Source organism: Salvelinus alpinus, chromosome 7, assembly GCF_045679555.1.
Source record: "Salvelinus alpinus chromosome 7, SLU_Salpinus.1, whole genome shotgun sequence".
Classification (NCBI taxonomy): Eukaryota; Metazoa; Chordata; class Actinopteri; order Salmoniformes; family Salmonidae; genus Salvelinus; species Salvelinus alpinus.
Window position 1 is genome coordinate 78,471,810 of NC_092092.1, and position 16,161 is coordinate 78,487,970.

The window sequence follows — 16,161 nt, forward strand, 5'->3', positions numbered from 1 at the left end:
TCTACTGATGTGACATGACTACAGACATCTAGAATGTATACCTCTACTGATGTGACATGACTACAGACATCTAGAATGTATACCTCTACTGATGTGACATGACTACAGACATCTAGAATGTATACCTCTACTGATGTGACATGACTACAGACATCTAGAATGTATACCTCTACTGATGTGACATGACTACAGACATCTAGAATGTATACCTCTACTGATGTGACATGACTACAGACATCTAGAATGTATACCTCTACTGATGTGACATGACTATAGACATCTAGAATGTATACCTCTACTGATGTGACATGACTATAGACATCTAGAATGTATACCTCTACTGATGTGACATGACTACAGACATCTAGAATGTATACCTCTACTGATGTGACATGACTAGACATCTAGAATGTATACCTCTACTGATGTGACATGACTACAGACATCTAGAATGTATACCTCTACTGATGTGACATGACTACAGCCATCTAGAATGTATACCTCTACTGATGTGACATGACTACAGACATCTAGAATGTATACCTCTACTGATGTGACATGACTATAGACATCTAGAATGTATACATCTACTGATGTGACATGACTGTGGTCCTCTGTAGCTCAGTTGGTACAGCACAGCAACGCCAGGATATTTGGTCTGATTCCCGGAGCCAGCCGTAGGTAAAATGCATTACTGTCATTCGTTTAAGATAAGGGTCTGCTAAATGGCATATTTAAATATCTTATAGAAAGCTGATGGATAAGAAATCACATACTGTACATTGAAAACCATAAGCCCCTCTGGGGGAACAGTAGCTGTCCAGTCAATGAGTCGTTCAACCACAAGGTGTCAATGCTACACAACACATAAACCTGCAACAGAGACGATCAAATCTCACTTTTAAAAAGTCACATTTATTAGACATGAAGCTTTTTACAATTTAAAACATCTCATAACAATAAAATCCCCAGGATGCAGCTGTACTACTGGTTCACACAGATATCAGAGATGTGTGTGAACTAGGACTGGGTTAGGATCTTAGCTGTACCATTCCACATAAGGGCTAAGCAAGAAATCTAAACAACTGGTTTAAAGCAGACTGGCTGGCATTCGAGGGGGGGGGGTCCGTTAAGAGCAGGTTTGAGAGAATTTAGTTAACAATATGCCAACAATTGCCTAAAAAGAGAAAGATCAACGAGTATAATTTCTTGTCTTCTTACTAAATCTAATTATTATGGTCATAGACCACTTATAAATTGCCATATCACCCTTATGAACGCTTTATACTCACTCAATAACTACAGGTACTACCATTTGGTCACGTATAGTTGTTTGTGTGGATGATATGTCCAGTTTCCATTGGAAGAAACTCCCTGGGTTGTTTCTAAAAGTGCAGCTGCTTAAATTCTCTGATAGCATCGTAGTTAGTTCCCATACCGAATGTGTTAATTCTCTGATAGCATCGTAGTTAGTTTCCATACCGAATGTGTTAATTCTCTGATAGCATCGTAGTTAGTTTCCATACCGAATGTGTTAATTCTCTAAACCTAAAACAATAAAACTGCATGACTTGTACAACATTTTTAACCTTCAGATCTGCACATACGATACTTTACGTTTGAGGTATGTGCGCCATATAAAAAGGTAGGATTCTGTCTCATAGGAATAATTCATGTTGACTCAATTTAGCAAAGAACTCTGCTCTCTATTGGCTAGAAATAAGGGTAACGCTTCATATGGAGCCAACAGGTATCGTGCATTATTACTTGTTATAAGCATGTATAAAACATGTTCAAATTGTAATGCCATATGTGACAATTTTTTCCATCCTCAACTGGTTGATCTCATGATTACTATGAAGTAATAACAAAACATAAAGGTGCTTTATGACAAGTTATAGTGCATTATAATGGCATCGTAATGCATTATAACGGCGGGCGTTGAATAAAGTGTTACTGAAATAAGACTGATCCCTATTGGCTTGAGGGGCAGATGCATGCTAGTACACTACCATCAAACGATGTAAGGCATTACCCATACATTACAGACTGAAAAATGTACAAATAGCACTTAACATTCGCCACTAATGAATACATAGTTAAAATGACTACCATAATCCATTTATGAAGTTTTCAAATAGAATAATAAAACTGACGTATTTAATTCCTGAACGTTACAAGGGTCGCCTTCATCAAGATTTTGCTGTGTTTTTTTGTTGTATTTTTCATCCTGCCGCGTCGTGATGGGTATTTTGAGTAGTTTGGTTTTAGACTTCTGCAGTTTTGTTGCTTTTTTGTCGGTATGTTGCTTTTGAAACATCCAGGATTCTTTATCCAGATCCTGGGACGTTGTGTTTGTTCAGCTGTGTGAAAAGTAACAGGAGATACGTTAACGAAGGAGATCAGTATCTCTGTAGGAGGAAGGTTGGTTTACTACGGACCATGTTTGTTTATGGCATATTTACATGTAAATCAAATCAACATTTATTTGTCACATGTGCCGAATACAACAGGTGTAGACCTTACCGTGAAATGCTTCCTTACAAGCCCTTAACTAACAATACAACAGGTGTAGACCTTACCGTGAAATGCTTCCTTACAAGCCCTTAACTAACAAGGCAGTTCAAGAAAGTGTTAAGAAAATATTTACCAAATTAACTAAAGTAAAAAAATATTTAAAAAGTAGCAATAGAATAACAATAACGAGGCTATATACAGCGGGTACCGAGTCGGCAGACTACATTGGAAGGAAACTAGTGAGTGAAGAGAATCAATATGATTTGGTAGATTACCAGTACTATTTATTTGATTTATTAATAAAAGGACCAGGCTTATGATTTGATGAGGTCTTATTCTGCTGTAACACAGGAATGCTGTGTGAATTAGAGCCTTACCTTCAGTAGATGAACAGGACTCTCGTTCGAGGAAGTGTGGCGTAAGTAGGGTCGGCCATTTTGCGAACCCGGGAGTAGTTGACGAACCCTCTGACGAACAGCATGAAGCCTGGAGAGTCACAGAAAGACAACAGCATCCGTTTCATGATCATCTTTCACACATTTCATACACATTAAATCATTCAAATAGAGCTCCACTTACCCAAAGCCAGGAACACCCACCACAACCAGTACTGCCCATCAAAGTAGCCAGGGAAGTAGGTGGAAAACTGGAACGTTCAAAAGACAGTAAAATAACATTAGGAGACCAGTCGTACAGACAGTAGCATTCCAAAGGATTTAGTGCAGGAACAAAAGCCTGAATGCCCCGCAGCACAGTGAGAACTATATACATGGGGGTTACTACCATCCCAGCTCTGTAGATGTCGCTGTGAAGAGACAGAATCATTAGATCATTTATTTTGGTACTGTCCATATATGTAAGCTGCTTTTTGGGGGTGGCAGGTTCAGGAATGGCTGAAGAACTGACACATTTACCTGGAGCTAAATCTGCAGATAGCACTACTAGGTGATCTGAAAAGTCAGTCAATCGATTAATAATAATATTAGCAAGATGGTTTATCTTTAATTAATAATCTGTAGAAACTATGAGAATAGAAAGGTTCAGAACTTTTGTGAAACATCACAGAACATTTGAAAATATATGGCAAATAGAACTTGGTCTTCAGAGATAGATGGGAGGGGTTGAGGGTACAACTAAAAGGATGGAACTAAAAACAAACAAAAAATGTACAGTGCCTTCGGAAAGTATTCAGAACCCTTGACTTTTTCCACATTTTGGTACATTAGACTTATTTAAATGTATTCAATCGTTTCTCCCCCCCCCCCCCCATAAATCTACACACAATACCCCATAATGACAAAGCAAAACCAGTTTATAAATTTTTGCAAATTCATAATTTAAAAAAAATCTGAAACATCACATTTACATAAGTATTCAGACCCTTTATTCCGTACTTTGTTGAAGCACCTTTGGCAGCGATTACAGCCTTGAGTCTTCTTGGGTATGACGCTACAAGCTTGGCACACCTGTATTTGGAGACTCCAGTCTAAGGTCCTGACCGCTCTGGAGCAGGTTTTCATCAAGGATCTCTCTGTACTTTGCTCCGTTCATCTTTCCCTTGATCCTGACTACTCTCCCAGTCTCTGCCGCCAAAAAACATCCCCACAGCATGATGTTGCCACCACCATGCTTCGCCGTAGAGATGGTGCCAGGTTTCCTCCAGACGTGACGCTTTGCATTCCGGCCATAGAGTTCAATTTTGTTTCTCATGGTCAGAGTCCTTTAGGTGCCTTTTGGTAAACTCCAAGTGGGCTGTCATGTGCCTTTTACTGAGGAGTGGCTTCAGTTTGGCAACTCTACCATAAAGGCCTGATTGGTGAAGTGCTGCAGAGATGTCCTTCTGTAAGGTTCTCCCATCTCCACAGACAAACTCTGTCAGAGTGACCATCGGGTTCTTGGTCACCTTCCTGACCAAGGCCCTTCTCCCCTGATTGCTCAGTTTGGCCAGGTGGCCAGCTCTAGGAAGAGTCTTGGTGGTACCAAACTTCTTCTATTTAAGAATGATGGAGGCCACTGTGTTCTAGGGGACCAATGTTGCAAACATTTTTTGGTACCCTTCTCCAGATCTGTGTCTCAACAATATTTTATTTCATGTATTTTAGAATAAGGCTGTAACGTAACAAAATGTGATAAAAGGGAAGGGGTCTGAATACCTTCCAAATGCACTGTATATTGTATGTATAAGCTGGAAGTAGAAGCCTAAGTGTTGTTGTCCATTAGTTTACTCCAATTAGGGGAGGGGTGGTAAGGTTAGGGGAAAATAATGAAGAAGGAAAATATATATATAATGCCAGTCAAAAGTTTGGGCACACCTGCTCATTCAAGGTTTTTTCTTATTTTTTTTTACAATTTTCTACAATGTAGAATAATAGTGAAGACATCAAAACTATGAAATAACACAAATGGAATCATTTAATGACCAAAAAGTGTTAAAAAATATCAAAATATCTTTAAGATTCTTCAAAGTATCCACCCTTTGCCTTGATGACAGCTTTGCACACTCTTGGTACGCTCAACCAGCTTCACCTGGAATGCTTTTCCAACAGTCTTGGAGTTCCCACATGCTGAGCACTTGGCTGCTTTTCCTTCACTCAGCAGTCCAACTCATACCAAACCATCTCAATTGGGTTAAGGTCGGGTGATTGTGGAGGACAGGTCATCTGATGCACCACTCCATCACTCTCCTTCTTGGTAAAATAGCCCTTACACAGCCTGGAGGTGTGTTGGGTCATTGTTCTGTTGAAAAACAAATGATAATCCCACTAAGAGCAAACCAGATGTGATGGAGTATCACTGCAGAATGCTTTGGTAGCCATGCTGGTTAAGTGTGCCTTGAATTCTAAATAAATCACTGGCAGTTTCACCAGCAAAGCACCCCCACACCATCTCCTCCATGCTTCACGGTGGGAACAACACATGCAGATAGCATCCGTTCACCTACTCGGTGTCTGACAAAGACACAGCGGTTGGAACCAAAAATCAAAAATTTGGACTCATCAGACCAAAGGACAGATTTCCACCAGTATAATGTCCATTGCTTGTGTTTCTTGGCCCAAGCAAGTCTCTTATTATTATTGGTGTCCTTTAGTAGTGGTTTCTTTGCAGCAATTCAACCATGAAGGCCTGATTCACGCAGTCTCCTCTGAACAGTTGATGTTGAGATATGTCTGTTAACTGAACTCTCAATTTCTGAGGCTGGTAACTCTAATGAACTTATCCTCTGCAGCAGAGGTTACTCTGGGTTTTCCATTCCTGTGGCAGTCCTAAAGAGACACTGTTTCATCATAGCGCTTGATGGTTTGTGACTGCACTAATGATGGATTGTCGTTTCTCTTTGCGCTGTTTTTGCCATAATATGGACTTGGTATTTTACCAAATAGGGCCATCTTTTGTATACCACCCCTACCTTGTGAGGTTGCGTGTGTTGATCTTACCCTGACTATGAGAACCCATTTGATGAGAGACAGGCCAAACCCAGAGATGGCTCCGTAGCGGCCAGCTGCAGAAGTGGTCAGACAGAAGGACAGGAAGAAACCAATCCAGTTGAACAGGAATGCCACTGGAGAGAAGAGGACAATCAATCAATTAACCAATCAATCATAGACCACTAATGAGGAAGTTGCACATCCATCGGTTAACATGCTTGCTGTTCACCACACAGACCATGATGCCTTGTGGAAGATTATACAACATATTTTCTAAAATCACAAACTTTCTCCTTATGAACCGGTTGGACAAATCCCTGGCTTGACTTATTTAGTTGATTTGTTTAGTGTACCCATGAGATGCAGACAGGCATTGTCCGCCCATAACAATCCCTACACTGTACAGGAAACAGAGAGAAGACTTACTGAAGAAGGTGAGCATGAAGATGCCATCATTCCCTATCCGCAGCTGGTCAGCATCGTCACACTCATCCTCCTGAAAGGAGAAATAAGAAATATCTGTTTTGGTTGTCAGACATCTTCAAATGATGATGGTCCAAACATGTTTATTGAGGATGTAGGCACTCAATGAAAAATACCTCAATGAATGAATGAATATCACTGTGAAAGGAGGACAGACATACCACGACCCTGCCAGGAACCAGAGGGACGCCGGTCTCAGCTTTGGTCCTCTCTGCTTCATCATAGGAGGGCAGTGTGGTAGCCACGTTGTAGGACGGGGGGTTGGGGAACCTGCCTGCATCCTCCTTGTAGTCAAAGAACGCTGGAAAGGAAATGGAAAGGTGCAGAAAACTAAAACATGAGTGACACAGCACATTAGTGATGGCTAGTATCAAGGTGAATGTTGAGAGCTCACCAACACCACAGCTTTGTACCGTAGCCTTTCCCTTTGAGCACGAGACTAACAATATCCTATTCCTGACTTGCATCTGCAATGGTCCTCCACCCCCATTGTCATATGAGATTAGTCAATATTTAGCCAGTTGCTGTGTGTAGTGCTATGGATGGACAGAGGACAATTACCTGCGTTGGCAGCGGAGATGCTGCTGTACGGGGGGGGAGCATCCAGGACAGCTGCTTCCTCCTGGGGGGGCTGGGCTGCTGCTGGCTCCTCCTCATTCAACAGCTGAAGGAATGGGCCAGAGCAACACACAGTCAGTGGGATGATGCTGCTGTTGCACTATTATGTCTGTGACCAATGCTGAGAGAGTAATTTAGCTAGCTGCTTCTGTGCTTATACCAAAAAATGTATTAATGTGGTAACTGAAAAGCACGAACCACCGCATTTAACCATGGCAAGTTGATTGGAAATATAGCAGAATACAAACACCGTAGTGATTCCCTCCGCAAGGCAATCAAACAGGCAAAACTTCAGTACAGAGACAAAGTGGAGTCGCAATTCAATGGCTCAGACACGAGACGTATGTGGCAGGGTCTACAGACAATCACGGACTACAAAGGGAAAACCATGTCACGGACACCGACGTCTTGCTTCCAGACAAACTAAACACCTTCACCTGCTTTGAGGATAACACAGTGCCTCCGACGCGTCCCGCTACCAAGGACCGTGGGCTCTCCTTCTCCGTGGCCGACGTGAGTAAGACATTTAAGCGTGTTAACCCTCGCAAGGCTGCATGAAGTGCATTGAGAGTCTAGTCAAGGGTCATTTCACCTCTACCTTACCTGACACTCTAGACCCACTTCAAAATTTGCTTACCGCCCCAATAGTGCCACAGACGATGCAATCACCATCGCACTGCGCACTGCCCTCACCTATCTGGGCAAGAGGAATACCTATGTAATGCTGTTAATTGACATTAGCTCAGCATTCAACATCATGTACCCTCCAAGCTCATCATTGAGCTTGAGGCCCTAGGTCTGAACCCTGCCCTGTGCAACTGGGTCCTGGACTTCCTGACGGGCCACCCCCAGGTGGTGAAGGTAGGAAACAACACCTCCACTTCGCTGATCTTCAAAACTGGGGCCCCACAAGGGTGTGTGCACAGCCCCCTCCTGTACTCCCTGTTCACCCATGACTGCGTGGACAGCACGTCTCCGACTCAATCATCAAGTTTGCAGACGCCACAACAGTAGTAGGCCTGATTACCAACAATGACGAGACAGCCTACAGGGAGGAGGTGAGGGCCCTGGGAGTGTGGTGCCAGGAAAATAACCTCACACTCAATATCAACAAAACAAAGGAGATGACCCTGACTTCAGGAAACAGCAGAGGGAGCACCCCCTATCCACATCGACAGGACCGCAGTTGAGAAGGTGGAAAGATTCAAGTTCCTCAGCATACACATCACTGACAAACTAAAATGGTCCACCCACACAGTGGCTAGACATCGGGGGCGAAACAGCGCCTCTTCAACCTCAAGACGCTGAAGAAACTTGGCTTGGCACCTAAAACCCTCAAACTTTTACAGATGCACAATTGAGAGCATCCTATCTGACCGTATTACCGCCTGGTACGGCAACTGCACCGCCCTCAACTGAAGGGCTCTCCAGAGGGTGGTGCTGTCTGCCCAACGCATCACCGGGGGAAAACTGCCTGCCCTCCAGGACACCTACAGCCCCCGATGTCATCAAGGACAATAACCACCCGAGCCAATGCCTGTTTACCCCGCTATCATCCAGAAGGCGAGGTCAGTACAGGTGCATCAAAGCTGGGATCGAGAGACTACTATCTCAAGGCCTACAGAATGTTAAATAGCCATCACTAGCACATTAGAGAGGCTGCAGCTTATATACAAAGACTTGAAATCACTGGCCACTTTAATAAATGGAAATCTAGCCACTTTAATATTGTTTACATATTTTGCATTACTCATCTCACATGTACAGTTGAAGTTGGAAGTTTACATACACTTAGGCTGGAGTCCTTAAAACTCGTTTTTCAACCACTCCACAAATTTCTTGTCAACAAACTATAGTTTTGGCAAGTCGGTTAGAACATCTACTTTGTGCATGACAAGTAATTTTTCCAACAATTGTTTACAGACAGATGATTTCACTTATAATTCACTGTATCACAATTCCAGTGGGTCAGAAGTTTACATACACTAAGTTGACTGGGCCTTTAAACAGCTTGGAAAATTACAGAAAATTATGTCATGGCTTTAGAAGCTTCCGATAGGCCAATTGACATAATTTGAGTCAATTGGAGGTGTACCTGTGGATATTTTTCAAGGCCTACCTTTAAACTCAGTGCCTCTTTGCTTGACATGGGAAAATAACAAGAAATCAGCCAAGACCACAGAAAGAGAGTCTGGTTCATCCTTGGGAGCAATTTCCAAATGCCTGAAGGTACCACGTTCATTTTTACAAACAATAGTACGCAAGTATAAACACCATGGGACCACGCAGACATCATACCGCTCAGGAAGGATATGCGTTCTGTCTCCTAGAGATGACAGTACTTTGGTGCGAATAGTGCAAATCAATCCCATTACAGCAGCAAAGGACCTTGTGAAGATGCTGGAGGAAACAGGTACAAAAGTATCTATATCCACAGTAAAACGAGTCCTATAATCAACATAACCTGAAAGGCCGCTCAGCAAGGAAGAAGCAACTGCTCCAAAACCTCCATAAAAAAGCCAGACTACGGATTGCAACTGCACATGGGGACAAAGATCGTACTTTTTGGAGAAATGTCCTCTGGTCTGATGAAACAAAAATAGAACTGTTTGGCCATAATGACCATTGTTATGTTTGGAAGAAAAGGGGGAGGCTGCAAGCCGAAGAACACCATCCCAACCGTGAAGCACGGGGGTGGCAGCATCATTTTGTGGGGTGCTTTGCTGCAGGAGGGACTGGTGCACAAAATAGATGGCATCATGAGCAAAAGAAAATTATGTGGATATATTGAAGCAACATCTCAAGACATCAGTCAGGAAGTTAAAGCGTGGTCGCAAATAGGTCTTCCAAATGGACAATGACCCCAATCATACTTCCAAAGTTGTGGCAAAATTGCTTAAGCACAACGAAGTCAAGGTATTGGAGTGGCCATCACAAAGCCCTGACCTCAATCCTATAGAAAATTTGTGGGCACAACTGAAAAAGCGTGTGCGTGCAAGGAGGCCTACAAACCTGACTCCGTTACACCAGCTCTGTCAGGAGGAATGGGCCAAAATTCACCCATCTTATTGTGGGAAGCTTGTGGAAGGCTACCCAAAACATTTGACCCAAGTTAAACAATTTAAGGCAATGCTACCAAATACTAATTGAGTGTATGTAAACTTCTGACCCACTGGGAATGTGGTGAAAGAAATAAAATATGAAATAAATAATTCTCTCTACTATTATTCTGACATTTCACATTCTTAAAATCAAGTGGTGATCCTAACTGACCAAAGGGAATTTTTACTAGGATTAAATGTCAGGAATTGTGAAAAACTGAGTTTAAATGTATTTTGCTAAGGTGTATGTAAACTTCCGACTTCAACTGTATATACTGTATCTTAGTCTATGCCGCTCTGACATTGCTCATCCATATATTTATATATTCTTAATTCCATTCCTTAGATTTGTGTGTATTGGATATATGTTGTGAAATTGTTAGATACTACTTAATGCACTGTCAGAGCTAGAAACACAAGCATTTCGCTACACCCGCAATAACATCTGCATGTGACCAATCAAATTTGATTTTATGTAATCATTCATCTATTTCCTAGTGAGACAAATTAACTGGCAACACCCCATCAGTGACATGACAGGAACCTTTGATACCCGAGGGGTATCCTACGAAGCAAGATCAATGAGTTAGCCAGCTAACTTTGATAAACAACCAGTAATAACTACAGATTTATCTGGTTCATTAGGAAAGCTAAATATAGATAGAGTGCTTTCAGAAAGTATTCACAGCCATTGACATTTTCCACATTTTGTTGTTGTTACAGACTGCATTCTGAATGGATTAAATTGAGATTTTGTGTCACTGGCCTACACACAATACCCTTTGATGTCAAAGTGGAATTTTGTTTTTCCAAATGAATTCAAAATTAAAAACGTTAATGTCTTCAGTCAATAAGTATTCAAACCCTTTGTTATAGCAAGCCTAAATAATAACAACATTGGCTTAACAAGTCAGATAATAAGTTGCATGTCCTCACTGTGTGCAATAATGGTGTTTAACACGATTTGTGAATAACTACCTCTATCTCTGTACCGCACACATACAGATAATTGTAAGGTCCCTCAGTCGAGCATTGAATTTCAAACACAGATTCAACCACAAAGACCAGGGAGATTTTCCAATGCCTCACAAAGGACACCTACTGGTAGATGGGTAAACAATAATTTTAAAAAAATATGCAGATATTGAATATCCCTTTGAGCATGGTGAAGTTACTAATTACACTTTGGATGGTGTATCAATACACCCAGTCACTACAAAGATACAGGCGTCCTTCCTAACTCAGTTACCGGAGAGAAAGGATCATGGTTACAGAGTTTAATGGCTGTAATAGGAGAAAACTGGGTTTTGATCGACATTGTTGTTACTCAACAATACTAACTTAAATGACAGAGCAAAAAGAAGGAAGCCTGTACAGAAGATGAAGAAAGAAAAAAAAATCTAAAACATGCATCCTGTTTGCAATAAGGCACGAAAGTAGGCAAATGGCAAAAAGAAAAATGGCAAAGTAATGAACTTTATGTCCTGAATACAAAGTGTTATGTTTGGGGAAAATCCAACAACACATTACTGAGTACCACTTTTAATATTTTTAAGTATGGTGGTGGCTGCAACATTTTATGGTTAGCCTTGTCATCGGCAAGGACTAGGGAGTTAACGCTAAAAAATAAACAGAATAGAACTAAGGACACAGACAAAAATCCTCCAGGAAAATCTGGTTCAATCTGCTTTCCGACAGACACTGGGAGACAAATTCACCTTTCAGCAAGACAATAACCGAAAACACAAGGCCGAATATACACTGGAGTTGCTTACCATGATGACATTGAATGTTCCCGAGTGGCCTAGTTACAGTTGACTTAAATCGTCTTGAAAATCTATGGCAAGCCTTGAAAATGGCCGCCAAGAAATGATCTATCACCAACTTGTTAGAGCTTGAATATTTGTTTTTAATACTAGTGTTCAAATATTGTACAATCCAGGTGTGCAAAACTCTTATAGATTTACCCAGAAAGACTAACACCTGTAATCACTGCCAAAGGTAATTCTAACATGTATTGACTCTCTAAATCAAGATGCGTTTTATTTTTTATAAAATGTTCGAATTTTTCTTCCACTTTGACAGAGTATTTTGTGTAGATTACTGACCAACATTGACTGTTAAATCATTTTTTATCCCACTTTTGTTACAATGTGGAAACAGAGGAATAAATACTTAGGACACTGGATGTGTTTTCGGTTGTTCAATCAATTTGACCATTTCAAGTTTGTCTAGAATAAAAAGTTATTTCATTATATTTAGGCGAGTAAACTGGCTAATTTTTCCTGCTTTGTGGTATACCTCTCTGGTATTAGTCTCAGATTGGCTGTCTACAACTATCAATTAATGTAGGCCTAACGTTACCTACTAGCTAGCGATAGTAGTGGGTTCTTGTGCAATCTTGATACATTTCAATATCACTATGATTGTGGTAGCTAACTAGTTAGCTAAATACCTACCAGTATTTAGATTATGTTCACTGCAACAACAACATATTCCACGGATTAGCCTTGCAATGGCCTATGAGGGTGTGACATATAACAAATGGGCCTGTGGCCCGTTTTTTTTTTATGTAGCTAGTTAGCTACACTTAACCACCACAAACGAGGTAGCAAGCTAACTTGTTACCCAAACTGTCAAGCTACATTTTCAAGACATAATGAGCTATAACGTTTGCTAAACTGGGCCGAAGTCATAACAGTCGCCGTTTCGTTTTCCATTCCTGGCTAGTTTAGCTAGCTAGCCGTTAGCTAATTTTATTGGGTTGTCATAAAAATTTAAAAATAAACGTACCTCCTGATATCTAACATTGCTGATTTGCTCGGCCATCCTGGATGGAAGTTGAGTGTTTGAAAATGATCACTTGTTTGACAAACTGTGAGCCGTATATAATATTGATACTGTACGCTAACACTCGAAACTAGCACAGCTCCGCCATCTCCTCTTCCTCACAAGTCGGGTGTGTTGTTCCTCCCCTTGCACTGTCATGTGACCCAGTGGAACTGTCAGGATAATCGTAGATAGCTACAATCTCACGACTTGCCGAATCATCAAAGCACTACTAAACTTCAATGAAACGAATATGTAACAAATACAGAATCATTCTCAAAGTTATTTTATTCAAATAACTCTCATTGAAATACATTCAAAGTCAAGTTTGTATAAAATTTAACAATGTAGCTAAGAAACCTGAATTGTCAGTGATGTCACATCACGCTGGCTTATGTTCTATCTAAGATAAATGTATTACATAATCAATGTACTCAATGTAGCCCACTACAAGTAGGTTTACTATTATGTTACATAAAATGTAACTTGAGGTAAACCACAGTACAACACACACAATTGATCATCCACCCTTGGCGGCTGTCATATCCAGGAGAGTACGGCATCATTTCTCTTGGTTATTGCAGGTTTCCAGATGTATTTGTAACTCCCTCATCTTACTTGGGAGGCAGTGGATCCACCAACTTGTTGTGCACATGCATCATCCCTGTAGGAGAAATAACAATAGTTCAAGTGAGTCAGATTTCCACTTTATTCACAATTATGTTTTAATTGAAGAAAATAATGTATCCCTCCCAGGCCAATAATAAAACAAAACACAATGAATTTGGAAACTGATGAAGCACTAGTTCATAAGCCATACAAGCAGCATAAGAAGAAAATGAACTGTGAGGACCACGTCCTTTAGTAAGTAAGTAGACCCTCACCTCGGAAGTACTTGACCGTTTTAACCCTCAGTTCCAGGGTAGCATCCTCGTCACACACAAACACAGTCTGAGGGTGCTGCTGAAAGGCCGACACCGTCCACATGTGGTTCACCCCTTCCTCTATGGCCTTGTACAGGGCAAACGCTTTGTGTACTCCCGTGATGAGAATCATGACCTGGAGACATTAAGGAGATAATGTGTTATTATCATCCTATAAACTGTTATTAGACGGTTATAGACTGTCATTACATTGCTATAGACTGGTATTACATTGTTACAATAAAGCAGCAGTAAAAGGATTTGGGGGACATCATAACATCAATGTGTTATTATTATTTATTATTATTATTATTATTATTAAGTATAGGAGTTGTAATGGGACCAGTTATCCATGCAAAATAAGTTACAAGAGAAGACAGACCAGAAACATAAGGCAGAGACAGACATCTTGAAATCATCTCTAACCTCTCTGGCATCCATGACAGTGGCCACTCCCACAGTCAGAGCCATGGTGGGTACTTTAGACAGATCTCTGTCAAAGAAGCGTGCGTTGGCCAGGATGGTGTCCTGAGCCAGGGTCTTCACTCTGGTCCTGGACAATAGACTAGAGCCTGGCTCGTTGAAGGCAATGTGGCCATCCGGTCCAATACCTGACAGACAGGGTGGGTTACATTTGTTGGATTTTGGTATTTATTTTTTCTATGTGTTGTTTCCTGACCTGGTTTGTGCTTGTGGTGTTTCTTAGCTTCTTCAACTATGTCTTTGAAAAAGTATGTACCACACAATACAAAAACATATTTTATTATGCAACAACAATAACAATCTGTTAGAACAAGACTATACACTTCTAATTTAAATCTAGCATGGGTGTGTCTGCCTGTTTGATTGAGCAGTTGCTATTGTGTCATTTGACATCATCACTGGTATCCTACCTACCTCCAACAAAGAGGTCAATTGCCAAAGCAGCTTTAGAATGTAGTAGATTAAATAGAATCAATATACTAAATTCCATCCTATCATTGTCCTCCCTACCTACCTCCAACAAAGAGGTCGATTCCTCCAACTGCTTTGATCTTCTCCTCAAAGGAATCACACTCCTCTACAAGGTTGGCAGCGTTGCCATCCAGAATATGGGTGTTCTCCGATTTGATGTCAATGTGCTTGAAGAGATTATTCCACATGAAGGAATGGTAGCTCTCTGGGTGATTCCTAGGAATACCTACATGATTTAAAAAAAAACAGGGATCACAGTTTTGTATGGCTTCTCATGCTGTGGAGAATGTTGATACTGTATGGTGTAGAAATAGGTGAAATAGAGAAGTATTGTAAAGGTGAAGCGTACCCACATACTCGTCCATGTTGAAGGTTTTGACATACTTGAAAGAGATCTCTCCTTTCTTATAAAACTCAATCAGCTTCTTATAGCATCCCAGAGGAGTACCTCCTGGGGTGTACAACGAGGAATTATTATGGTTAATATGCATTGCTTTTTCAACAAAATATCTGTAGTTTCACACGTCAAATAAATCAATGTTGATGTCTTTATACAGACACATTTGACATAATTATTATGAGTGCAACATCAATTGTACAAATGAAAGGAGGGCGTGCACTGTAGAATCAACAGCTTGCTTACCTGTGGGGAGTCCTAAAATGAAGAATCTGTCTGGTCCAGGGTTGAAGTTAATGATTTTATTCCTGATGTACTTGGCAGCCCACTCACCAACTTGGTCATAATCATTCAGGATGATCAGCTTCATGGTCCTGAGTTAAATGCAAACTTGGATGGTGAATACAGCTGTTATTGTACAAGAACGAACAGCTCTTGAAGCAATTTTTGTTCTCCACCTAAAGCAGACTTTAGACTCATAAAATGAGAGCACTTGCAGCCGGAAGATGTACTAAAGTTTCCCTACGTGAATTGAAGGGGGAAGTAGACCAAATCAAACTATACTACACATTGTCGGCGCTTTGAATGGAATGCAAATGTTGAAACCACTTTACTTAAACGTTATCTTGCATATATATATATATATATATATATAAAAGAGGCCGATGGTAACGTTCGTTTAAATGTTTTTATTTAACTAGGCAAGGCAGTTAAGAACAAACTGTTGTTTACAATGACGGCCTACCCTAACGACGCTGGGCCAATTGTGCACCGCCCTATGGGACTCCCAATCACGGCCGGTTGTGATACAGCCTGGAATCGAATCACGGTCTGTAGTGACGTAGTTTGTACTACCATCTTATTTTTTTGACCCGACAGTAAATGAAAAACAAAGGCATTAACCAATTTACCGC

The 16,161-nt window shown here is 40.9% G+C and overlaps 2 protein-coding genes across 2 annotated transcripts; both read right to left on the reverse strand.

Annotated features, from left to right (window-relative positions):
- Positions 1-895: 895 nt before the first annotated feature.
- Positions 896-13,134, reverse strand: LOC139581714 (NEDD4 family-interacting protein 1-like). Its single transcript, XM_071411766.1, has 8 exons — positions 12,938-13,134; positions 6,987-7,089; positions 6,587-6,726; positions 6,369-6,438; positions 5,952-6,076; positions 3,097-3,163; positions 2,895-3,003; positions 896-2,363 (listed from the first exon to the last, which is right to left on the reverse strand). Exons 1-7 carry the CDS (start codon positions 12,971-12,973, stop codon positions 2,897-2,899), a joined length of 648 nt encoding a protein of 215 aa, XP_071267867.1. The 5' UTR covers positions 12,974-13,134; the 3' UTR covers positions 896-2,363; positions 2,895-2,896.
- Positions 13,135-13,243: 109 nt separating this feature from the next.
- On the reverse strand, positions 13,244-15,786 carry LOC139580242 (glucosamine-6-phosphate isomerase 1-like). The gene is made up of 6 exons (XM_071408795.1): positions 15,494-15,786; positions 15,200-15,301; positions 14,894-15,076; positions 14,323-14,507; positions 13,858-14,032; positions 13,244-13,637 (listed from the first exon to the last, which is right to left on the reverse strand). Exons 1-6 carry the CDS (start codon positions 15,615-15,617, stop codon positions 13,588-13,590), a joined length of 819 nt encoding a protein of 272 aa, XP_071264896.1. The 5' UTR covers positions 15,618-15,786; the 3' UTR covers positions 13,244-13,587.
- Between the last annotated feature and the right edge of the window lie 375 nt (positions 15,787-16,161).